We start from the raw sequence: 26536 nt of genomic DNA, 5'->3' as shown, positions 1-26536 counted from the left end.
CTTTTATACAGATGCCATCCATATGCCGGTCCACCGCCGAGGGGATGAACCGCCGCACTTAGAGAGATGCCGTGAGGATGAGGATGCACGAAAGTGCTGCCATCTAACGGCGGAAAATTGAACTCGGTCATACTAGTATTCCTATATTGCTTGTCTGGTTCTCTTTATCTCGTGATTGTTTTACACTACTCGGGATAAATCAGAGCACGTTTTATTTCATGAATATAACTTTAATGACTCAGCATAAAACAAGAGGCTGGCGAACACAGGAATACAGGCGTACACAAGACAACATATGAGAACTTCAGTACAACATTGCTATCCATCGGAGTCCAAAACAAACGCAAGAGTTCAAATCCAGGAAAGTAGAGGCCAATGAGTGCGCGAGGGTCGATACCGGGAGATTAGACAAAATTGCTGCAATGGTCAGAATAAAAAAATATCACTATAAAACACGCCCAACACAACACTCAATCTACGAGGTACAACATCGCTATCCATCGCAGTACAAAACAAACGCAGATTTCAAATCCAGGAGAGTACAGGCCTATGAGTGAGCGAGGGTCGACACCGGGAGATTAGTCAAAATTGCTGCAATGGTCAGAATTAAAAAATATCACTATAAAACATACCCAACACATCTACGAGGCTCCAACACGTCGAGATAGGGATAGATGGCTACAAGACGACAAGTCCATACCTACTGCTGTAGTCATTGGTAGTTCCGTATGTCCGTGAAAATCTTGAATACAATGAATAATTATAATAATAATAGTTCTTGAAATTTTATAATAATTAATGCGAGGACTTGCAGATATTTTTAAGTATTAAACCACATCATGAAAAATATGGCATTCATAGGCGCAACTAGCAAAGGATGGCAGAAGGATATTTGGTACCTAGCGCATTCTGTCACGCATTGCATCCACTTCACATATAGATGCGGTATGGGCTGTGCCGGCTGGGGAGTCTTCCACAAACCTCTACTAATGAGCTAGAAAATCGTGACATGTTGGTTGTGCTGTGTACCCAGTGTCATCTTGATATTTGATATGCAAATAGTAAAATGTATGACTACTAATGTCCATAGCTTGAAGTTAAAGCAGTTCCAAATTTCAGGGATCAGGTTTAAAAATGCTTTGGAAGCTTTATCAAACAGTGAGTGTAGGCAAATGGTAGGGCCACCCTCCATAGTGCTTTGAAGAAGGATAGTCTACCATCTGAGTTGTGTAAGGAAAAGGTAATGCTAACCCTCACATCTAGGTTTCACATCAAATACATAGTAAGTGGTACATACATTTGAATGGTGTAATAACCCATTTGTATGTATTTCGATTCTTCAAGGATTGGTACACTGCATCAGCGAGACCTATGGTTTAATATCCAATACAAGTTTGCTGACTCAGTAGCGGATACAGCAAAAACTCAAGGGGGGGTGCAAAATTATACGCATTTACAAGACAATGCTTCTAATGATATAAAAGAGTTACAATTATGGTTTTGCAATGTTTGGCAATGCAGGCAGCCCCGCAAAGGGGAGGGGTGCCCTCTGCGCCCCCATATGTATCCGCCGCTGTGCTGACTGGTAGTGCATTTCTCTAGTAGTGTCCAATCTCTGAAGCAGGTCCCTCATAATACTTTTGTATGAGAGGCAAAACAGACTTTAAAATGTGGCTAATAGAGGAATAATGACTGCCAAATTCATGGGCTAGAACCTTTCCGGAATCATTTTATTTTTTTTAAGCATCTCATGAGATCACTAGTAGATGCATCAATACGGTCAGATAATAAGGAAATAATAATATAAACTGGAATCCCTAAGTAGAATTGAGGATTTCTATGTAAAATATTATGCGTTTGACACAGATTTCCTTTATTTTCTTTCCTCATCCTTTGAATGGTCTGAGGAATCACTACAGACACTTTCAAATGACAAATTCAAGTTTTTATTGGAGGTACAATCACGAACGTCACTTTCAAAATTTTTGGCAAGGGTGGGCAAAGCAAGAGACTAATTTTCAACTTTGACTGGAGAAGTTGCAATTGTTCTAGCACAGCCACTTGTTACTTAGCACATATTGCTTCTATATATATATATATGTACTTCATTCGAGTCAGTACTTTTCTGTAGAAGTGGGAGCCTCACTTGTGCTAGGAAGAATGTAGTCCTCATGCATCAATTGATTCGAATTATCATCATCAGCCTTCACATTATCCTCTCCGGGGATAGCATGGTCTATTCGCACCTCCTTGGGTTCATCATGGTTCTGGAGGAGTTGAAGAATTTTTCTCATCACAATTACAGGGCAACCAGGAGAAACTGATATGTTCCGATGTTGGCATTATTCTTTTTCCTTATCCTCAAATGGCATCCCATCATTTTCCAGTACATGTAGTATTCTGCGTCCTCTTCCAACTGTAAGGCATTAGTGAAAAATATACTAAAAACACAAATCAATACCTAGATGATTACGATCGCAGAGAATTAAATCGATGGCTTTGTTTTAAAATGGTTATCAATTAGTAAAATTATTCGACATATTCTCAATAGTTATTCATTTTCAAGTAAAACCCTCCATATACCTACGAGATAATAGAGAGAGACTATACTTGCCACAAAGAACTATTAACAATGTGAATTCGCGAGAAAAATAATATTTTCAACTAAATCTGTCTGAAAGGATTGTACTTCCACTATGCCAGCAAAAGCAAAGATCAATCTAAATTGTTCCTATGCAGAGATGAATAATCTTAAATAATTATTGGATTGAAAGTAGTGGTTCATTGATTGTCCAGATAGGGTAGATACAGAGGCCGTGAAAATAATGTTCCATTTACTTACATTGAAATGGCCAGCACAGCAGTGAGAAGGGTTAATGCTGACAAAGGCATCTTCTTTAAATCTCTTCGTGCCACTATAAGAGCCACTTTTTCCGCGAATCTGGTGTAATTGGTTTGTTTACAAAAGCTTAATCCGGCGTTGAATTCATTTTGATGGATACACAATGGCATGAAATAGTATTCTTTCGATCCCTTTTCGCCAATCTTATCTTCGAAACACGTATTATTTCTTCCATAACGCACTTCAATGTAAATTTGCTTGAAAAACACTATTTTACGGCACATACAAGGCACACAATGCCGTAACTACGAATGTAAACAAAGTTTCGGTTGCTATGAAGCGATGTTTGAAAGAGAAGCAGAGATTTTAAAATACATGATAAATATATATATAATACAGATATGTGTATCTGTATATGATGTATACCAGAATCTTTAAAATATACAATTAATATCCTTATGGTGTAACCATGGATCATCAGACATGTATAAAATATGTATGATATACAGATTTGCAAATATGTATACCGATGTATTTCGAAATCTTAAAAATATACAGATATAATCCTTTTTGTGCTACTAGGGATAGTCAACCTAACATCAACACAACATAGACCAAGGGAAGCCAACAAAAGTATAATTTTAATGAATGGAATTAGTGAGGCAAGAGAGAATTTTGGGTGTTTACTACATTTTCGTGAAAGTCAAGGGTCACCCAATTTTGTGAAGACTTGAAGAAGTGCCAATTTCATTTTTTTAAATTTTCTCCCGTATAAACTCCTGATGCAGTTTTGTGGCACATCAGTAAATGTGATAATAGGGGAGGTTTGTTATTAAGGTATTTGGAATGCAACGAAATTTTAGGTACCGTATATCTCCGAATATAGTCCCCCCCCAAATATAGTCCCCCCCCCCAATTTTGAGACCTCAGTTTTGGGAAAAATTTTAAAATGTAAAGGAAGGCAATTTTTCTGTGGTTAGCAAGTTAAGATTCTAGATTCGATAAAAACTATTATTTTCTGTGAAGATTAAGAACAAATCTGTTCACATATTTTCCATCACAACAAAATAACTATACCTAAAACATGTTGTGATCCATTGCATGTATCAGTAATTTATAGTTCCTTAACCAGATGTAATGAAGAAATGAGAAATTTTTTTAAGTATCCAAGGCTATTGTATTTTTTAAACCTTCACAAATTATTAATATTTTTGATTTCCAAATGACTACAGACAATGTCAATATATAAGCTTTAACTTAAAGCCCATAAACAGTATTGCATTTGGCCCTGAAACTTCCTTAGATCCAGTGTAACACACCCATCAAGTCATCACAAATCCAAGTGACCTGAAGAATTTAGGAAATCTAAATAAAATTGTGTTAAATAAACTATAAATATTATAAAAATATTGCTATCAAATGCCTGCTAAGCAAAACAATTAAACTACAGGACTTACAAATATCAAAGTAATAAAATTAAGAAATAAACTTTTTCCAACAAACATTAAAACTGAAAAAATATTATATCAATTTTCAATGCCTCGTCGCGAATCATTGCATAAGTTACACAAAGAGCTTCTGCTCTGCATTTGCGCACAAATTCGACGATATTTTCCTCTAATTCTTTGAATCTGCCGCATCGAGACCCCCGAAATGACTTCCGCGATGTATTAGCGCTTTGCTAGCGCTGTAAATACTATGATTTACGGCGTATTCTGCAACGGCTATTTTTAAATTGGCATCGAAACTCCGTCTTTGAAGGCCTCTAATCTGCGGCAGGATTGATCCTCATCTTTCTACTTGATCCATCACCTCACTGTTGAACGTAAAATTATTTTTAATAAAGAAAATATCGCGGAAATAATTGCGAAACGTTATGCGACGTAATTTATCGATCCTATTTACCCTGACGAATTGAAGATATTCCTCAATAAATTGATTACACTTTCGATGCTGAGTCGCTGTATTTCGATCAAATGCAGTAATGCCGGCGCTTCTGGTTTAAAGTCGTCGATTATTGCGCCTTTTCAGAAACAAATGCATCACCTATTGCGCATTCTTGTTCTGTAAAGGCGGTAAAGGCAGTGGTTGTAAACACGAACCGCACGGACGTATAGTAGCTACGGACGCAAAGAAATGCTAAATCGTCACGAAAGGTTCACTTTATCTGTTTATTTTTCGCAATTATTTAAATCGTGTAGTTATTAAATGAGCGACGGGTACATATACTATTGATTCAATTCTAGTGTTCGATTAATGTAATGATAGTGTGTGTTTAGTTTTCATATTAATTATTTACTGTTTTGCGTCATTAAGTGATCAGTGTCGATTGAATTATTCTAACAATACTTTTCCAAGAAAAATTAGCGGCTACCCGATGGATTCCGTGAAAACGCATATTCGATATGCTATTTGAATCGGAATAATCGTATCTGTACAACATTTGTGGTAAAAATTGTCTTCATTTCCGGTAAAACGTGGCAGTATTTACTAATATCTCCGATTATAATCCTCATAAATATACTCAAATACAAAGACTACGAGAACATTAGCCATTATGCCGTTATTTATTACTTTATGGTCACCTTTAGTATGCTAAATTGGATTACACTCGATTATAGTCCCCCCCCCCTTACTTTTCCGCGGCCATTTTTGGAAAAAAAGGGGGGACTATATTCGGAGATATACGGTAATTTGTATTACCCCATGGAGTAACTTCATCTTTTGACTTATTTCTCTGGGGAAAACCAAATACCCTAAACTGAATAGAGGAACCTATTCCTAAATTAAATGCTTCAGGAGTTTAATATAATTTTCAAGCATTTTTCCTATATACCCCAGGGAGTAATGATAGCATTCCCTTTATCTTTGCAGTTTCTGCCCGGAGGAGGGGACTTCACGAGGGCAAGTTGTTTGTCCGAGAAATATCAAAATGGTTGTACCAGAGTGCTTCAGAAAGGACAAATAATAAATTAATGTTCAATTAATTTTATATTGCTTTGCTACAATTATTAGCATTCTTGCATCATGTACATACATGTACTTTGTTTTTAACTTTTTGAATTAGAATGTAGTAGGAGTAGTCCATATCCATTCAGGCAGCCTAAGAAAAAATCTTACCTTAATACCTCGTATGTTATTGAATTTAACATACGTCAAACTTCAAGACAAAGTAAGTAGTAAGTATTTTTTGTTTTGTCCAAAAACATTTGTGGCCCGAGATACATTCCACCCAACATGGACCTGCGGGTGCTATTTTTCACTTGTGATTTTGGACAAAATACTAAAATGCTCAGGAACGGTTCAAGATAATATACTTATTTCTGTTTTTTTTTAAAGGTAATAATTTTGTGATTAAATTTAAATTGAAAATTTGTGTCCACATTCTCTTGCTGAAATTTTTTCATAAAAACATTTTTTCTCAAAAATTCTAATCCCTAAACATTGCCAGTTCAAATAGTTGGTAAGGTTTTTGAAGTGACTAGCGGCACCATCAGAAATAATTATGATATTTTCTACCTGTGATTGCAGTGGTTGAAGAATTTTGTTAATTGCCAACAATGCATGTGCTGATTCATGTCCTCTGTCATCACTTATAACTGCTACACTTGTGGCCTTGTTCTGAAAATATGTCACTACTGTAAAAATTTAAACTTGGTCATTACTCCAGTGATATCCTTGAACTTCTTGTGGTAGAATCACTGACCAGGTCTCAGCAAAATCAAAGTGAAGCACTTAACGTGCAGCTTTTATCCGTCCCTACTCTTCTGCAATGTGTTCTTGTTGCATCTTCTTCAGATGTTGGTGTGTTACTGCTTTTTTTGTCCCAAGGTATCGTTAGAAAATTATTATCTTTAAAATAAAACTGAAATTAGCAAAATATCTTGAACTCTTGTTTAGATATGAGCATTTTAGTATTTTGCCCGAAATCTAATGTGAAAAGTAGCACCCATGGGTCCATGTTCGGTGGAATATATCTTGGGCCAAAAATTATTTTGGACAAAACTAAAAAAATGCTTATTACTTACTTTGTCCTGAAGTTTGACACATGTTAAATAACATCGGAGACTATGAAGTATTCAAATTTTTTGAATACTTCATAGTCTCAGTGAAGTATTCAAAGTTTGACACATGTTAAATAACATCGGAGACTATGAAATATTCAAATTTTTTGTCTGGGAAATATCAATTGAATGTACCAGAGTGCTACAAGAATGGAGTATGTTTATTTTGAAAGTGTTTTGACCATGAATAAATCATAATGCAATTATGAACTTCAATTTTCTCTTTTCAAATCCTCCTCAACCTGTTACCCTCAATCTGTTTAATTTTACTGCTTAGATAATACTAGAGGGTATCAATGAGCTGGGAGTGCACTAAATTCAGTGAAACTCAAGGTATGTGGTATCCTGGAAGGTTACTTGGGAATTTCATGATTCTATACGCTGGGAAAGCCTCAATCATTCTTCAGGTAGGTTGTATGTTCCCACACAGCACATCGTTGCCAGAGGACGTCCGCTGCGTGTCCGTCGCGTCCTCTCAGTGTCCGCGGATTTTCAGGACAGCCAGAGGACATCCGCCGGCTGTCCTGGCCATCTGTCCGCACACTGTCCTATCTCGGATGTCCAGCGGACGTCCAGCTAGTGTCCCATTATGCAGGGTTTGGGAGTTTTGGTTTCCTCTTAAAACACTCACCTCCTCAAGGAGGAACTCCGAGAGAAAGTCTCGAGATCCTCCTCCGAGTAGGGAGTATAGGAGAAGGGAGAAAGAAAAAAAACTCTCTCTCGTTTCTGAAGCCAGAATACTTCCTCCCGATCGAGGAAGAGGAAATTTTTCGTGGAGGAAGAGATATTTTGAGGATTATTTTAGGTAACCAAATGTAATCCTCTTGTTGGAGTGTGGACTCTGGGAGGAAATAGGGTGGTTTCCTATTATTTTTTTATTGCCTAAATCGAAAGATTATTACTCCTGGAGTACGTATTTCACGCTTTTAGATTTTTAAATGACGATATCTATTTTTCGCGATCAAATGAAAAGTGAAAAATTTCAAGCGCGCGAAAACGCGACGCGTAAGTAGGAATGAAGGGAAAAAGTCCGTACGACGCATTTCTGGTTCCCCCCCCGCCTGGTAGGTGACCTTGATCGAGGCTCTGAGCGCTGATAGGACGCAGGATGCTAACGGGTAGCTGAGTACCTTCTAGTCTGGTAGCGCATGGCTTAAAAAAGGTTTATTAATACCTTATCAAGCGAAGAAAACTTTCCGACCTTAGCCAGTTTTAATAGGTGATTATTAAGACATGTTTCCCTGAGCTCTGTGACTCATGCATGCATTGGTAGCCTCTGACGATGCATAACTCCTATCCTCTCGTGTAGAAACTAGGTCCCTGTGACGTCACGTGGAGTGGAATCGCATGGGCGCCAATCTGGCCTTTTTCAAATGAGGATAAAATTTGACCCTTGCCATTCGTCTAAAGCGGTATTTCAAAAACCAAATAATTTGTGTATTATGAATACACTAATGGGTAACGAATCGCCATCAATGCCTTTTGTTTTCTTTGATGAAGGAAACTACCCTATAATAAACTATTTAACGAAAAAAAAATTTTGACATTTTTACCGCTTCTATAGTTTAAGAACTACAAATGTACGCTATTTTTAAGTTTTATATTGTTTATAACAATTAATTAAGTTTAAACAAAGTTAGCAACAATTTAAGTAACATTTACGAGCGTTAAAATTTCTACATGCCTTACGGGTTAAACAACAACAATTGAACGAACTTATGACTCTCTACATTATTTATAACAATTTTTAAAGTTAAAACAAATTTAGCAACAATTTTAGCAACTTTCAAAAAATTAAAAATTTCTGCATGTTGTACGATTGAGAAGCGTTGGATGAACAATAAACCCGTACTCTTTCATGATTATAAAAATTACTTAAATTTAAACAAATTTAGCAACTTTTACAAAAATTAACAACAGGAATAATGGAATTTATCGATTTTTACTGAAATTTTATATTATGTACCAATGTACTGCGGACGTCGCGTAGCCGTCTCGGGGACATTCCATTCCTACAGGTTAAATGAACTCTTTCAAATTATTGATTAATTAATATTTACTCTCTAGGGATTAAAAAATCTCAGAGGCGATTGATTGGAAAGTATTTTAATGAAACATATAACGCTTTAAATTTATTTTAATTTTTAATGGTAAGAATTCTCCTAAAATTATCACGGCATCGATGGCCTCATTCCCAGATTAGACATTGTAATTGTCCAATTTAAGGATAGGCAATAGAAGGTAAGTACTGCCGTACCTTTACTTTATATTGAAATTCTAGTTTTTTTGGTGGCGAACGAATTTTGAATCTACCGCTACTCCGCGATACAGGAAGGTGTTCTCCCATGGTTCTCCACATTCCTCCGTTCCTCCTTTCCAACAGAGGAACCGGAACGGAATACTGGAGACAGCATGGTGGTTTGGCGGTTACAAAGACGCAGCTGAATTCCAAGTAAGTTTGATGTGACATCTAAATAATTTTTCTTGGCGTTCACTGGCGGCAGTATAGTGCTTCCGCATGCTCCTTATATTTCTTATAACTCTGAAAAATATGGCTCTGCTTGGAACAACATGACCGTCTGGGTAAAACCGTTACTTGGCAACTAAAGGTAGCGTCTTTTTCCGTTGTTCATGGTGAAATTTTCGCTTTTGTTCCTTGTTTACATGATATAATGTAAAGTGGAAGTTCATGTACTATAGTCTCTGTACGCGAGAACGTATAGGAAATAATGTAAGTGCTAGCGTATAAAATAGAACCTGTTGTTTTGATAACGTAGGCTACGGCTGAATTTGTTTTGAAGTCCAAACGGTCCCTTTGGTTCCGTTCCTAAATCAAATCAAGTAGGGTTCTTGGCAATAAATATAACTAGGAATTATAAATGATCGTAGTTTTTCCCGGCGAATCGAATGAATAAAATCTTCTCGGGTTAAGCACCGGGTCAGGCTTTTTGAGGCCAACGTTTCAATGAGTACCTCACTCATCGTCTTCAGGGCTGAGACTGAATGCCGAGCTTGGTCTACGCCGGATATTTATAGCGAGCTAGCCAACGGACGGTTGAGGCCCATTGTTGACCAGCCGATTCAAATTAGGCTCAAGGGTTTTGGAGTCTGAATTGTGACCGCGACCGTTGTATTTTATTTATCAGCGGTCTCCATATTTGGCTGATGTTCTGCCCATAGTCTCGGTTAAGCCTTTTGTCTTCGAGACGTATTTCAATTCCCTCCTTCACAATTCGATCCCAGTACCCATCAGAACGGCAAAGGATTTTGGTGCCGTCAAAATTTATGGAGTGCGCCATATCGAGGCTATGTTCTGCCAAGGCCGATTTTTCTGGTTGACAAAGTCTTATGTGCCTCTTATGTTCTTTTATTCTTGCTTCTACCGTACGAGAGGTCTCTCCAACGTAGGCAAGGCCACACTCACAAGGGATGTGATACACTCCAGGCACCCTGAGCCCAAGGTCGTCCTTAACTCTTACGAGCCCATCCCGAATTTTCTTCGGAGGTCTATGGATCACCTGTAGATTGTGCCGAAGTAAAATTCTCCCGATTTTCCCCGAAATGGTGGATACATAATTGGTTTGCCGTATACCAAATGTAGGCGACTACATTTTGTCTACATCAGGTCTACATTCGGTCTACATTAGGTGCAAATGTCTTCCTTTTTTGGTCTACTGGTAACTTAAAATGGTATAATTTTGGTCTGCGGTTATACCAAATGTAGACGTCTATATTTGGTCTACATTAGGGGCAAATGTCGCCCATTTGTGATAATTTTGTTCTACGGTTATACCAAATGCAGGCGTAATTATTTTTACAAAAACATACATTTTATACTGCTAATCTTGTAGCAATAAGTGTGATTTTCAACTGAAATGAATTTATGGCAATTTTGATTATTATCTTCGAAGAATTATCAATTATATCTATTATTAACATAGGATGCAATGCCTAATTAATACTGCTTACGAGCCGTGCTGTTGAATTTGTTAACGCCGCATTAGCGGAGAAGGCATTCCTATCCCTCCGAAAATGCTAAAAATCCATCACGAATACTTAGGAGAACCTTAAATACTGACAAAAACACTGAACTCCTATGAAATAACAAATAATCGGTTTCTCTGCATTCTTTTCGTGTATGTAGCGGGGTTTGGAAAGCAATAATGCCAATTCAGGGAGCAAAAGAAAACGCTTGCTAAATTAATGAAAAATAACTTTAAGGCAGTTATCTATGAGAAGCAATATACAGTTAAAGAAACACAAGACATGCACTTATCGCAGAAAGATACTTTTATTTCATGATAATGTGACAAAGCTTCACCATTTCCTTGGTTTGACGAATACGAATTCACAGCAAGTGTATGCACACAATTCACATCTGAGATCGCGAATCGGTTCTGCTGCCAACACACACAAGCAACGAAGTATTTCAATAATATAGGTAAATCCACAAACGATATACTAGTACACACCATAAAAACATGGTGGGAAATAGGCAAATATAATCATCAAAAACTGGAAGTCACAACCATACTTATATTAATCACTTACAACTTACAACCATAGAGCTCGCTATGATGAAAAATACTATATATTCACCGATTTAGAGACTTAATTAGCCCATTCAAGTGGCACAGGTAACTTCTCACTGCTATTCGTTGATTTACTACAAAAATAAACTTCACACACAGCTTTGATCTGGATAGCTTGATCGTGATATGTCATACCCACGGTGAACAACGGAGGATAACACGCCACTGACATTTACATAACGTACTGCAGGGGCGGATCCAGGATTTTTTTCTGGGAGGGGCACAAGCAAGGCCGTATCCAGGATTTTGTTCTGGGTGGGGCACAAGGATACCTCGCAATACAAAACGAATGCAATGATATAATGGGACCGTATTAAAAATCTTGCATATTTTTGAGGGTCTGAGGGGGGCACGTGCCCCCGTGCCCCCCCCCCCCTGGATCCGCCTATGCATAACTGTCCATTTATCGATAGCGTAATAGCACTGTTTACAATTCAATCACGATGGAAATCTGAAAATACTACTCTTGGCCTATGTTTTTCAACCTTGTCAAACTTAACTGTCATAGTGCATTACAACCACTGGCACTGATTGCCAGCAGTAGATTAACGAGAGTTGTCACGATGGAAATAACACTATTTTGGCACAAAAGATGTTTTAGTAAAAATCGAAAATCTCCAAGCATAGCGAACTAAGTTGTATTCTCTGGTGTTCACCTTATAATACAAGCACAAGCAGTCCTTAACGACGAATTTACCAGTACCTACGAAGAAATGGATGAAATTATTGACTATCAAAGCATAGCAGGCATTAGAAAATATCAAAATTGTTCTAATTACATAAATGGATGAGGTGCCGTCGATAACATCAACTTACATTTAACCAGAGAGGAGAACGATTTAACGTATCCACCTCCAACGGTTGTGGCTCATTGTCAGACTGCTACAACGATGCTACTGACTTTTTGGTTTAACCACTGTTCTAGTTTATATTTAATGCGCTTACTCAGATATTAATATTATAAATAATACAAAATATGAGGGCTTCTGAGCATCTATCGTCGGAGATTTTGCTTTACATTGGAAATAACCAACACGTATCACAAACGAAGCTCTCACAACTGCTCGCAACTCATAAACAATCAAAACAATACACTAACGTGGTCTGCAGACGACCAACTGTGTTACAATCTCCAGCATACGGCTCGTTAGCTTAGAAGGCATTGGTAGAATACATCGCGTATATTTCTGGTCTACAGATAACTTCCATCATTTAAGTTACCTGTAGACTTGAAATATCCCAATTGCGGTAGTAGTACATCGCGTATATTTTTGGTCTACAGCCTTCCATCGGTTAAGTTACCTGTAGACTTGAAATATCCCAAATGTGTACGCCTTCAATTTTTCGTGTATTATACATCGCGTATATTTATAATTAGCCGTTCCATGCGTAACTTTATGGAATCTACTTGTCATGATGAATATACATGACATGACATTTATGTGAAATAACTAATGTTTTCTTTACTTTTCATCACGCGTATATTTTTGGTCTACAGCCTTACATCGGTTAAGTTACCAGTAGACTTGAAATATCCCAATTGCGGTAGTAGTACATCGCGTATATTTATGGTCTACTGGTAACTTCCATCAGTTAAGTTACCTGTAGACTAGAAATATCCCAAATGTATACGTCTACAATTTTTCGTGTGCTCTCAGAGAAACTTCACACTCAGCTTTGATCTTGATAGCTTGATCGTGATATGTCATACCCACGGTGAACAACGGAGGATAACACGCCACTGACATTTACATAACTGTCCATTTATCGATAGCGTAATAGCACTGTTTACAATTCAATCACGATGGAAATCTGAAAATACTACTCTTGGCCTATGTTTTTCAACCTTGTCAAACTTAACTGTCATAGTGCATTACAACCACTGGCACAGTGATTGCCAGCAGTAGATTAACGAGAGTTGTCACGATGGAAATAACACTATTTTGGCACAAAAGATGTTTTAGTAAAAATCGAAAATCTCCAAGCATAGCGAACTAAGTTGTATTCTCTGGTGTTCACCTTATAATACAAGCACAAGCAGTCCTTAACGATGAATTTACCAGTACCTACGAAGAAATGGATGAAATTATTGGCTGTCAAAGCATAGCAGGCATTAGAAAATATCAAAATTGTTCTAATACATAAATGGATGAGGTGCCGTCGATAACATCAACTTACATTTAACGTATCCACCTCCAACGGTCGTGGCTCATTGTCAGACTGCTACAACGATGCTACAGACTTTTTGGTTTAACCACTGTTCCAGTTTATATTTAATGCACTTACTCAGATATTAATATTGTAAATAATACAAAATATGAGGGCTTCTGAGCCTCTATCGTCGGAGATTTTGCTTTACATTGGAAATAACCAACACGTATCACAAACGAAGCTCTCACAACTGCTCGCAACTCATAAACAATCAAACTCAAATCAATCAAAACAATACACTAACGTGGTCTGCAGACGACCAACTGTGTTACCATCTCCAGCATACGGCTCGTTAGCTTAGAAGGCATTGGTAGAATACATCGCGTATATTTATGGTCTACAGGTAACTTCCATCATTTAAGTTACCTGTAGACTTGAAATATCCCAATTGCGGTAGTAGTACATCGCGTATATTTTTGGTCTACAGCCTTCCATCGGTTAAGTTACCTGTAGACTAGAAATATCCCAAATGTGTACGCCTTCAATTTTTCGTGTATTATACATCGCGTATATTTATAATTAGCTGTTTCATGCGTAACTTTATGGAATCTACTTGTCATGATGAATATACATGACATGACATTTATGTGAAATAACTAATGTTTTCTTTACTTTTCATCACGCGTATATTTTTGGTCTACAGCCTTACATCGGTTAAGTTACCAGTAGACTTGAAATATCCCAATTGCGGTAGTAGTACATCGCGTATATTTATGGTCTACAGGTAACTTCCATCGGTTAAGTTACCTGTAGACTAGAAATATCCCAAATGTATACGTCTACAATTTTTCGTGTGCTCTCAGGGAACTGTTACTGTACAATATTTTAAATTGTAGCTGGCACTCATATCTGATTGCAACATTTTAAAAGTTACTGTAAGTGAGCCCTGTTACAATTTTCTAGTACTTTACCCATTTCTGAACACATCCTGAGGTAGTTGGTCCTTACCTTCCTCACTTGCTCACCATTCGGTGTGGCTGCTGTTAACCTCCTCCTGTTTGTCAATGCTTCTTCCTTCTCTTTCTGCAACACCCGCAGCAACAGAAAAAAGAAAACCATTAAAGAGAGCATGTCATTGAACTAAGGCTGGCTGCATGTTTCAAAATTAAAGTTACTTGAGTTTGAGAGATGAAATGTTACGTCTGAGTAAAAAAATATTTAAAAACATATGGATTGTAATGAAGTTTTTTACTGAAAAAAGGCTAGATACCCAAGTTAGAGGACTGCTATCATCCAAACAAAGCTACCATTTCTGTGCGACTATTAGCATAAGAGAGGTTGTTTGTTTTTCAATAGATCATATCCATACTTTATAAAATACTTTTCCCTCTAGTATTTATTTCTCTTACTTACTTTTTTTCTCAAAAAAGTGCCTTTTTTTAAGCGTAAAATCAAATTGACTCACTTTGAATGCTTGCTATTGCTGAAGTTTATGTTCCCATAACTTGCATTTTTGATACACTGAAGCAAAATCTATTCCTAGAATGTGTGCGGAAAAAATTTTTTTTGCCACAAAAATTAAAAAAGCACTACACCAAGCTCTGCTACTGCTTAATCCATAGGTGGGTATGATGTGTTTTCCATATGTTTTCCTTCACATGAAGTAATGGCTATCGGGCATTCCGCCGTGTAGTCTTGTGTAAAGGCATCGATAGTTTCTCCAGCCATACTTCTGCAGTTCAGCCATGCTGGCATCTTATGATGGCTGAAGGCTGAAGATGCTCATAGGATGGCTGGAGAACTGTCAATGCCTTTAGACAAGACTATGCAGAGGAATGCATGAAAGCCACTACCAATGAGGAGAAACCTCAGATCCTCACTGCAATATTTGTCTCACTCGCTGGTTAAAGAAAAATCAATATCCATTACTCAAAATGTAAGTAAATGTCAACTAATCTTGGACATATTACAGATATTCTACATCAACACTCTAATTAACTGCATTGAGTACAGCACACAACAATACCATTTGATTTTCAACCAAGCCATTGGTTTCAAAATTAGTAGATTTTTCTATTGCTTAAAACTACATCTTTGATTTTTGTGCTATAAACAATTTTTTTGCCTCTATATTCTGTTTATTTAATTTATGGGGGTGATCTGGTGTGGCTAAAGAAAGTGGGAGTTAGGGGAGGGAAAGTTTCTCGACGCGTGACTTTGCCTTTGTCAATCAGCAATCAGCGGGCATGGCCTCAGTGAGTCATTCTCAGACCTCCGTGGACTTAACATTGCGAATCTGCTTGAGGAGCAGTGTTCCCAAAACTCGCGCGTTCCCCTTGTATACCTTTCATCAATGGTGCCTAATTCAGTGTGGTAGCTGACAAGGTCATGAGCTTCTGCTAAAGGACTATCCTAAGTACCAAAAACTTAATGTCAAATGAGTCGGTATATTGTCTCGGCATTGGGGTATAAATACATTTGGCTACCCTTGACTCACACGTTTTCAGTGACAAACTAGGGTGGCTATGTACATTAGGCAACGTTGAGTTCGTTCCTCCTCTCTCTCTCTCTTGATACTACCGCTACCCCCAAGGCCACAGTGGTGTAGCCATTTGGGGGATGAAACCCCCCCCCCCCCCCCCCAGAGTTGAGAAATTTTTTAGTTTAATCCATTTTACTTAATTGGATCAGTATTACTAATAGGATAGTGTTAGGATTAATCAAATATCCCTCAGAAAGCCGTAAAACTCGCCATTTTGAACCATTAATCTTAAAAATTTTCTGGAGGAGGGCCCCCGCAACTCCCCCTCACCCTGGCGGGTATGCAATACCTCCACACTTCTAAGTATTAGTTGCCCCTGAAACCTAACCTTATTTCTTAGCTGCACCCCTGCAAGGGCATACCAAGGATCATAATTAGGGGGGGGGGCAAGCCAAGTTGTGACATTTTAGCATGGAAAAGGTGAATGAAACCAACATTTTAATAAAATTATGACAGCGCTTTATTAGTTTATGAGAATGTTTCCTTGAAAAAATAGTTTTATTTTGGTTACATATCTTATACTAATGCATATCATTTTTCGTGGGTTTAAAGAAAATTTGTTGAATAATTTTGTTTCAATTCAGTACTGATTTTGCTTAAAGACTTTTGTGATTTTTGCTTCTAATGAGGAGCCCCCTTTGACCGTGGTATGCCCATGCCTACCCCATTAGCGCAGCCTGCCGAGAGTGTCCAGGCTCTCACGAAAGCTCACCTGCATTAATAAAGTGAAAAGATTATAGAAATAGATCTCACGTCCGTGTATCAAAACTGGAAGTTATAGGGACAGAAACTATGGTAATACCAAGCACTCTAAAATCACCAGGTGATTTGCACTTGGGGTTTCGATTCTGTTGTTTTGGATAGAACAGCAAAAAAAGAATTAGCAAGGTGAGCATGAGCATGAAGCACCAACTACATCAACATTTAACTTCCTGCTTTATTTGTTAGCTTTGTTTTCCATTTATTATAATATTCATGAACTAGGAAGACAAAAATCATTCTGCATATTCAAAATTATTCATTTTTAAAAAGATCTTTTGACCCTCCATCATAAGAGAATGGTTCAAGAAAAAACAAAGAGTTTAATTCTGATTTATTTTTTAAAGCAACAAACATTGATTTAGCAAAAACTCACTTGTCTAGTTGACTTCATCAGACAATATTTTTAAATGTTAACTCAGGTCAAGTAATGAATGGGCTGGAATACCCAATTAGATTCCTATAGCTTCACCTTAGACGGATATCATTTCATAATGAGCTCTGATTTTGTGGTAAAAATGCCAGAATATATAGCAATGGTGTGTAACTGCCTGGGCATTTGTTAATAATTTACAGCAGCTCAAAAGAACCCATTTTTGAGATAGGGGAACTGGAGATAAAGAGGCCGAAACCATTAATAATCACTGGAGGGCATAATGCTATAGATATGTGGATGAGGAAACATACTTTGATAGCTTCTTTCTCTGCTGACTCCTCTTCTTCTTGTCTCTTGTGAAAGTTACTGTATGACATGGCTATAATAGCAAATACCAGGCAATTGACAAGATAAAATGAGCCAAGGAATATAATGGGAATAAAAAACAGCATGTGCCATGGGCCAGCCGCACGCTGGACCTGTGAAAAGATGAGGAATATAATTATTAAGCATTGAACATGCGAGGCATAGGAAATCTCTCATCAAAACACCTTCAGAAACAATTTACAAGTTAGTGCAAAGCATGAGTATTTTACCAAGCAGTGTAATGATATCATTTTATTTCAAAAAGATATCACTTTGAAATAAAAAAACATTATTTATCTGCATATATAATGTATGGTAGGTATGTCATTTTAGTCTTTCTCATCATTAGCAGTGATATCAGATATCGATACATCATTTCTGTCCATGATCCAATAGACAATTGCACTCTTGGGAAATTTCCATTGAGTTATAACAATAATAGTAGTAATAATGATTTTATAAGATGCAGTGAAGTACAAAGGGGGATGGAAGCGTGAGGATGGTATGGTTCTGTACTGAAGGTCTGCCAGAGGCATGGAGGGGGAGGTGAAGGCCTTAATGGCCTGCTTTTTTAGGGAAAAAAACTTGTGAGAAAGGTTGTCATTACCCCAGAATAAGATGTCGTATGAAATGTGGGATTAGATTTGATTGAAATATGTATTTCAGGGTATTTAGAGTTATAATTGGAGCTTTTACTGATTAAGAGACCAAGAAACTTGTCAGAATGTGACCTGAAGAGGATGATGCGGCGTACTGGTACCTAAAGAAGGACCATTTGTCCCCCAATTTCTACAGAATCAACAGCCTAGCAGAGAGACTGGAGCACCGCAGACCCGACGCTACTCCCATACTGAGAGAGGAGCAGAATGTCGGAAGATTTTGGTGCAGAGATATCTCTGGGCTGTCACTGACTCAGAGCAGAGACGTAAGGTTGTCATTCCACGATAGTAATTACATATCCCTTAAATCCCCCCAATAAAAGGAATGCTTCAGCCGCAGTGCTAACTTCTTGTTGAAACTGTCCCCTACCCTGTGAAAGCGCAAATTGAATTATTTTTGTCATCATTGAGGATGAGTGTGCTAAACAAACGGGAAGGACTAGTCAATACCTCCCTGAAATCATTAACCTTTTTGTGCCGAGCTCCTTTACGGGAAGTTGCTTTTGGCTATACGAAGGGTTTGAGACTTTCTTTTTCGCCCCGTACGGAGTTTTTTCTCGGCTTGGGACTGTCCAGGTAGTCGCTTCCTCCCCTTAATGACCTTTCCTAGCGGGGTGCCGGACCCTTTCCTCGGCAACTGGGCAAATATAATCCTCGACTCTTTTCCCCGAAGGTAGCCCATCCCGGCGTACTTTTGCGGTCAGTTTATTGTTGCCAGTGCAATTTTAATATTTTTTCTTGTTACTGTTGCATTAAATGTCAGTTCATCCATGTATTCCTTTCATTTTGCAATGCCTGTAGAACTTTAAACTAAGTTCTACGGTTATTTTTAGGGTTTTCAGCAAAACGGCACTATATCGTAGCCAAATGAGCTTTTCCGAGAAGAGTGAGGTTATCATCTTCCACGTACATATTTCAGTAGGAGAATACTTACACCAATATACTCTTGGGTGTTCCAGTTGGACGATAATAAGTTTTTCCAAGAAAACATCAACGCTCTAATGTGTCCCGAAATAAGCCCGTGAGGGGCACAGGGCAGACCACCTGGATCCTGACCAGAGAACCAAGATATGAGAGTAATTACCTGGGTAGAGCAGTTCTTATTCTTGCAATGGTATGGAATGCTTCTCACAACATGTGTCTACGTAAAACATTCCTTATCATACATTATCGTACATTAAATTTACGAATTTTTAGGATATGCATTAATCAGTATTTATAGCGAAATTCATTTATAATACCTTTGTATTCAAAGGTTGGTAAGAGGGTATTAAAAAAAGCTGCTGTAATTTTGGCTCACGACAAAGAACTAAGAGAATCATATTTTATTACTTTACGAGGGCTTTTTTTCATAGAAGTTAAATCGGATATTCTATCGAATTTCACCGCAAATGTAAACTTAGAATGTAGCTAACAGAGTAATGTATATTTTAGATATACATACATCATTACAATGTCGCTCCTATAAACCTGCTAGTAAGTTATAAAAATAACAATTAAACATCTAACCTTAGCGTCTCCAAAAATTGTTCTAGGTGATGATCAACTCCGTTAATATGAACGCTAGAATTCGAGAATAGACGTTAAACGAGGACTCACTGTATTTATAGCGAAATTCGTTTATAATACCTTTGTATTCAAAGGTTGGTAAGAGGTTATTAAAAATAGTCGCTGTAATTTTGGCTCACGACAAAGAACTGAGAGAATCATATTTTAATACATTACGAGGGCTTTTTTTCATACAAGTTAAATCGAATATTCTATCGAATTTCACCGCAAATGTACATCTAGAATGTAGCTAACAAAATAACGTATATTTTTAGATGTAAATCATTACAATATCGCTCCTACAAACTTGCTAGTGAGTAATAAAAATAACAATTAAACATCTAACCTTAGCGTCTCCAAAAATTGTTCTATGTGATGATCAACTCCGTTAATATGAACGCTAGAATTCCGTTTAAAATTTGGAACCAATCAGCAGAACATACAGAATTTAATTCCTCGCATTGATTTTCAATAAATGCAACATTTACGTGTTTAGTTATTCCACCTTATAAACAAATAAGTGACCATGAGCACCTTCCTTGATTGGGTCACTAAGTGCCGGAGTGGGCCGAGGTAATCCCCACATGGACAATAGGAAAGGGTCGGACCTCTCGCGCCAAGGGACCCTAATGGCGGTTGGGACTCACTTGGCATTCTTGACCGCGAAACCGTGAAAACACGGCCTTTGCCCTTTTGCTTCGAAAAATTCAAGCCGTGAAAAGCCGGCCTTCCTTCTTTAGCGTCAGAAAATTCAGGCCGTGAAATCACGCCCTGCGTAGGGAAGAGGCTAAGAATATTTGGAATTGTTGCTCTTTTTTACTATATGCCTTCAGCGGTGTTCATTTCTTATTTGTTCTATGATCTATTATACATTTATTATGGTTATTTTCTTTTTTATTTACCTTTCATTGCCCATCCATCCATCCCGCATTTAGCTTGTAAGAGGGTTCTTATTTCATGTAATATTTATGCCAAGTTTTCCAATAGTAATAATCTGAGGTTGAATGAACGAAATTGTGTGAGCGTGTCATTCACTTTACGAGTTGAAGAGATGAGGCCCCCAATCAACCCTGGTCATACCTTTCCCCGACATCCAGGTGCACTTCTCCGGTGCTAAAGCCGGGAGCATGAAGGATAGGGGTCACTCGGGGACCCCCCACTCACGTATCTTCTCCTGATGAGATTCTTTATTTTTTGTTGCTGGGTGTTTGGTGGTGAGGGTTTGTCCTGTTGTCTCTTGTGGGAGAAGTTAGCAGGAATTTATCTTATTTTTTCTTGTACACATTTCCTTTCGGCCCAAATATAATCCAGGTGGACCGTTACAGTACGTACTACATGTTTTTGAGTGGAAGGCCGATAAGGGCTTTACTTATGAAGGGGAAAACAAAGTATAGTATGTATTCATAGTGCATTCACTTGGATAGGAAAATCTTTTATGGATATGTACGTCATTTATCCACTTAGTTAGTCAGGAAAACTAATGATGAATGGTCATCAGTAGGGAAAGAGTTAAGTTTAATCATGGTAGGTAAATAATTTCTAGGAATGATGTAAAAGCTATTGATACTCACCAATTGATAAAGGTTTTCCCAATAGTCTCTAGTAATTAGTCTAATGGCAGATAAGGAGGCCCAACCAAATGTGTCAAAATTTGTATAACCATAGTTAGGGTTGTTAGTATATCCTTGTAAACAAGTGTAGCCCGGTGGACAGGCCCTGTAATGAAAAAGCATAAATAACTACTATTGTTAGCGAGAGAAATCAGCTCTACAGTACCTATGAAAGATTACAGCATAATGCAGTAGATGATTTTAGGGCTGGAAGTGTCTATTTACTACAGTAAAACCTCTATGTAGTGAACCTCTTTACATCATAAACCTCCATACTTCATACCACCCCTACGGTCCCTTCAGATTTACATGTATATTTATAGGCAAACCTCTTTGTAGTGAACCTTTTTATCTCGTAAAACCTCCACTTATCATACCAAGGAGATACCCCTGAGACAGCCTAACTACCTCTGCAAATCGTACCGAGATGACTAGAGACCATTAACCCTCATATGGATTCGCTGCGCCTTAGCGGCGCTTGTGGTTTTAAAAGTGGTGTAAAAATTTTCCATACCAATGGATCATTTTGAAATTTTCAGCAGTCTACTTTTTCGTCTATCTTCCTCTACATATAAAATATTGATTGCATAGATTTGATACTTTACATTTTATTGGCCTCTAATGAAAAAAGTTACGTCGTTGGATTTACGGTGCCGTATAAACTATTTTTAAGCATTTTATTTAATTTTCTAAACTTTATAAACAAAATGAAATGGTTAAACAAAAGGATAATATTACTATACCAATTTTGCTTTCTATTTTAGCTATGAGTCATAATGTTTGCCTCGATATAATGTTCATTGACAAAACTTCATCTTTTTGCAAGTATTATTCATAGAAACTCATGGCTAGGCAAGGTTGTTTTTTCCATGGCTTCCGACTTAGTTTTGCTTGGGCACCTACTCCGTTCCGCGTCCACGTACCTGCCGTGGTGATAGTCACCTTTGGGTAAATCCCAGGGTTACTACAGTAAACTCTTGATTTTACGAAGCAGGATTTTACGAAGTTTTCGATTATACGAAGTGATATTGCGGTCCCGGTGAAAAGTCTATGCTAAATACATGGCGCTATTCGATTAAACGAAGTTTCGATTATACGATTTTTTTTTAATTTACGAACCTCGGCTCAGTCCCTAGGAGCAAATGGCATTCGTTTATACGAACTACGGCAAAAAATTTGTCAACAAAACTAGTTACGCCGGCGTAAGTAGCTAAAAAATCAGCACTTCCAACTGTGGTCCATCAAAAGTGCGAAATCGTAAATGATAATGCAACTTTGGAGAGAAATGGGTCGCCAAAAACCTCACTGTGGGAATTTAGGGGAAGTAGGAGTTCAGTAAAAATATCGCGGCTGACATTATGCCCCTATTTACGTGCCTGTTCGTAAACATAGCATCGACAATAATTCGTAGTTTAACATGTCAGGAAGGTCGAGTGGAGTATTTCGTACACCCCTAATTAACCCTTTGCACTGCTGTGAACGTACTTAGAAGACTACTTGACTACTTTTCGCCGAAGCACTTCGAAGGGTCCCTAATCCGGGACCCTTTCCTCGACGAGCTCACCCTCGCTGGCCCATGAAACTGGACTATTTTTTAATGCATTATCTGACGCAACCCTGGGTTTCAAAGGGCAAAGGTGCCATGGGGGGAAAAAGAGTAAAGCGCGTGTTACTGTGGGGCTGTGCGTCAACCAAACGGGCACGGACAAAATCAAGCGCGTTGTCATTGGGAAATTCGAAAGGCCACGGTGCTTAAAACATGTAAAATTGGAAGCCCTCCCAGTTTTTTACCATGCAAATAAAAACAGCTGGATGACCCAAGAAATTTTACAGCAAACGGTTATACGTCTACAGAGAAAAATTGCTGGAGAGAACCGCAAAATTGTTTTAATAATGGATAATGCCACCGTCCATAAATACGTGGAAGATCTAAAATTGGCTAATGTTCGAGCCCTTTTTTACCCCCGAACTCGACCAGCAAGTCCCAGCCCTTGGACCAAGGCATTATCCAGAATTTTAAAGTCCTGTACCGGAAGAAGCTTGTGCGGTATTACTTGCGATGGATCGGTATGTATAAATTCATCTATTTTGCTCATGTGCGTTTGGATATCGATTTAGATATTTTTATTCATGATTATCATTCTTTCAAATCTATTTGCTACTTTTAGAAATGGGAACAGAAATTAATAACATCCCGAAATCGACGTTGATACATGCAATCCGCGCCATAGCCGAGTCCTGGAGAGAGATTTCCTCCACTACCATCGCAAATTGCTGGAAATCGGACGGATTCCCTCCGACAGCGCATCATGAGGATGTTCCCGAGGTTCATGGTATTTGATACAACTAACCTAATAGTAATTTTACTGCTTTAATATCACGGCTCTGGTTGAATCGTTACGTTATACCTTCAGGAAGCTGCGGCAGATGAAATCGCGGAGGAGATTAGTGGCTTAAAAGAAGATTTTAAATAATATTTGGAAAAAGCAGGAGGAGCACAGCACAAGATCAAGCGATTATATTGCGTTAGATGATGATCTCCAGGCTTGCGACGATTCGACACCGGTGCCTGTGTCGGAAGAAGCAGCGGCCGGGACTAGTCAGACTAGCAGTGACGACGATGATGAAAGTGAGGAAGTAATTCCACCTAATGAAAAAGAAGTATACGCTACCTTCCAAACATTAAGACATTTTGATCTGGCTAACGATTTGGACCCCCAATTTAAATACCACTTATGCAAGTTAGGAGATTAGTGGCTTAAAAGAAGATTTTAAATAATATTTGGAAAAAGCAGGAGGAGCACAGCACAAGATCAAGCGATTATATTGCGTTAGATGATGATCTCCAGGCTTGCGACGATTCGACGCCGGTGCCTGTGTCGGAAGAAGCAGCGGCCGGGACTAGTCAGACTAGCAGTGACGACGATGATGAAAGTGAGGAAGTAATTCCACCTAATGAAAAAGAAGTATACGCTGCCTTCCAAGCATTAAGACATTTTGATCTGGCTAACGATTTGGACCCCCAATTTAAATACCACTTATGCAAGTTAGAAACCATGGTGGAAGCGGTGATGGAGAAGGGAAAAAAGCAAAAAAAAATAACAGATTTTTTTGGGTAATATCTTTTCGTGTATATATTGGCCTTTGTGAATAAACAACTTAAATATCTTAAGTATTGAGCTCTATTTACAGCCAATTTATATTTCAGGCTTCTCGTAATGAAGACGCACTTCCAAGTCTAACCATGAACTTTCTTCTCACGAGCTTCCCCGTTCTCCCATGCTGAGAGTTCTTTCTTTACAAAGCCTTTGTTTACTCCCTCCTGCCGCCTTTGGCTGATCTTGCTGACACCCACCTTACGCATCCCAAACCCCTCCTTCCCCAGCATTTCCCATTCACTCCCTTCCTAAGGTCACGGAGCTTGCGTGCGTCGTAACAAAATACGGCCCCCAAACGTAGTCTGAGGCAGAGCTGAAGGACCTTTCCCCACCCTTCTTTCTCCTGCCCCCTTCACCACTCCTTATGCTGACCACACTTCTTTCCTCAGGCAATCCCCATCCCACTCTTATTCACCCCACCCACTGAGAATGTTCTCCGACTGTGGAGAAGGGCATGGTTCATCTTTACCGGCAACGGGGGTAAGTTTTTAACCGGAGAGAGGCTGGAGAAGTATCTTCCATAGTCAGGGAAATGGTGCCGTGCTTATAAAATTGTCTCTCTTCTTCTCTGCTGACTTTAAAATTGAAATTTAATTATTTTCTTTGCGCTTTCCACTCTATATTTATTTACGATTATGTCAATGATCCTTTGCATAACTTTCAATACGGCGGAAAAAGAAACACGAAAACTAAATGAGTTGAAGGTACAGGTTTTTGCGTGTCATTTTTGGGAATTCACGCAAGTGAACCAATACTTTACCACGTTGAGAAATGATAAAACGTCTCTTGTAAGAAAACAATCAATGTGGATAATAACGTTTCTCTCTCTATTTCTCCGATACTGTAAGATGTTTCTCCTGTCGTTTTCCGGTTGGAACCTTGCTCCTGTCGGCATAAAAGGAGAGAAATATACTATATGAACAGGTCACCTCACACCCGGCATGAAGAATATGGTCCTGATGAAGAATTACCGCATAAGCGTGTGCAAGAGGCGCACACATGTAAGAGGCGCACCCCTATTTTGAGCATCGAAGCTATAAAGAAAAAAATTTTGCGGCATTTTTTTAATCATATCGTGCGGTGTTGCAGACGTATGCCTGGAATTTCGACAGCTATCGAAATTTCCTCTTTCAATACTAATTGAGGCATAAGAGGGAGTAGAAAGAGTTCCGATCCTCTCTTAGCATACTCCGTTGCTCTACGATAATAGTCCTACTCACGAACAATTTTGTATAATAGCTCACGCAGGAGTATTGCAATAGAATTGCAGCCGTGGAAAATTTTAAGGTAAAACACGACAGGCACATAGCATGAACCTTCCCATGAGATTGGACAACAATCGGGGCAATATCAGCGCCGTAGGATAATAACCACGTCGTAAATTTAACGGAACCACACTCGGCCCTCCATCAGCCAATGCCTGTGCCGTTTTTTTCCTTTCCGACACCACACAGGAAAATCGGAAAATATCAAGTTACCGGGGAACAATGGAAACGTGTTTCATCCCTACCCTATCTCACCAACTGACCTTTTTTGTTCTACCAGGTTCAATTCTCCCAGTTTCTGGAGGCCAAATGCTAGGTGAGTCGCCTACTAAGCTCGAAGATATCTCGATATCTTTCAGCAATTGTATGACACGCACGAGATTTTAAAAAGAATGAGACCTAACGCGATGTATATCTGACAGCATTTAAGTTTTTTAAGCTCTAATTGATTAAAACAAATATTTATAGTTAGAACAAGGCTACTAATATTCAACATAGTCCAAACAGCACAATTTCCGAAGAAACAAGCGTCGCATAAGCGCATTCAAACAAGACGAGACGGACTAGAAACTTTAAGAGTTCAGACAACGCAAACTGCGTACTT

General features: G+C 38.4%; 1 protein-coding gene and 1 long non-coding RNA gene across 2 annotated transcripts in view; both read right to left on the bottom strand.

Moving 5' to 3' along the window:
• Positions 1-26536, bottom strand: part of LOC124166526 (sodium channel protein para-like) — a 274676-nt gene that overhangs the window by 127283 nt on the left and 120857 nt on the right. The window contains exons 8-10 of the mRNA XM_046544070.1: positions 21471-21615; positions 17638-17805; positions 14658-14732 (exon numbers count right to left, since the gene is read on the bottom strand). Coding sequence (XP_046400026.1) covers positions 14658-14732; positions 17638-17805; positions 21471-21615 — 388 coding nt within the window. The remainder of the gene's footprint in view (positions 1-14657; positions 14733-17637; positions 17806-21470; positions 21616-26536) is intronic.
• LOC124166527 lies at positions 1823-3209 on the bottom strand. Its single transcript, XR_006866448.1, has 2 exons — positions 2843-3209; positions 1823-2416 (listed from the first exon to the last, which is right to left on the bottom strand). It is a non-coding gene; the product is annotated as an uncharacterized LOC124166527 (long non-coding RNA).

Source organism: Ischnura elegans, chromosome 10 (assembly GCF_921293095.1).
Source record: "Ischnura elegans chromosome 10, ioIscEleg1.1, whole genome shotgun sequence".
Taxonomy (NCBI): Eukaryota; Metazoa; Arthropoda; class Insecta; order Odonata; family Coenagrionidae; genus Ischnura; species Ischnura elegans.
The sequence above is the reverse complement of the archived record's forward strand: the minus strand, read 5'-3'. Positions and strand labels throughout refer to the sequence as shown.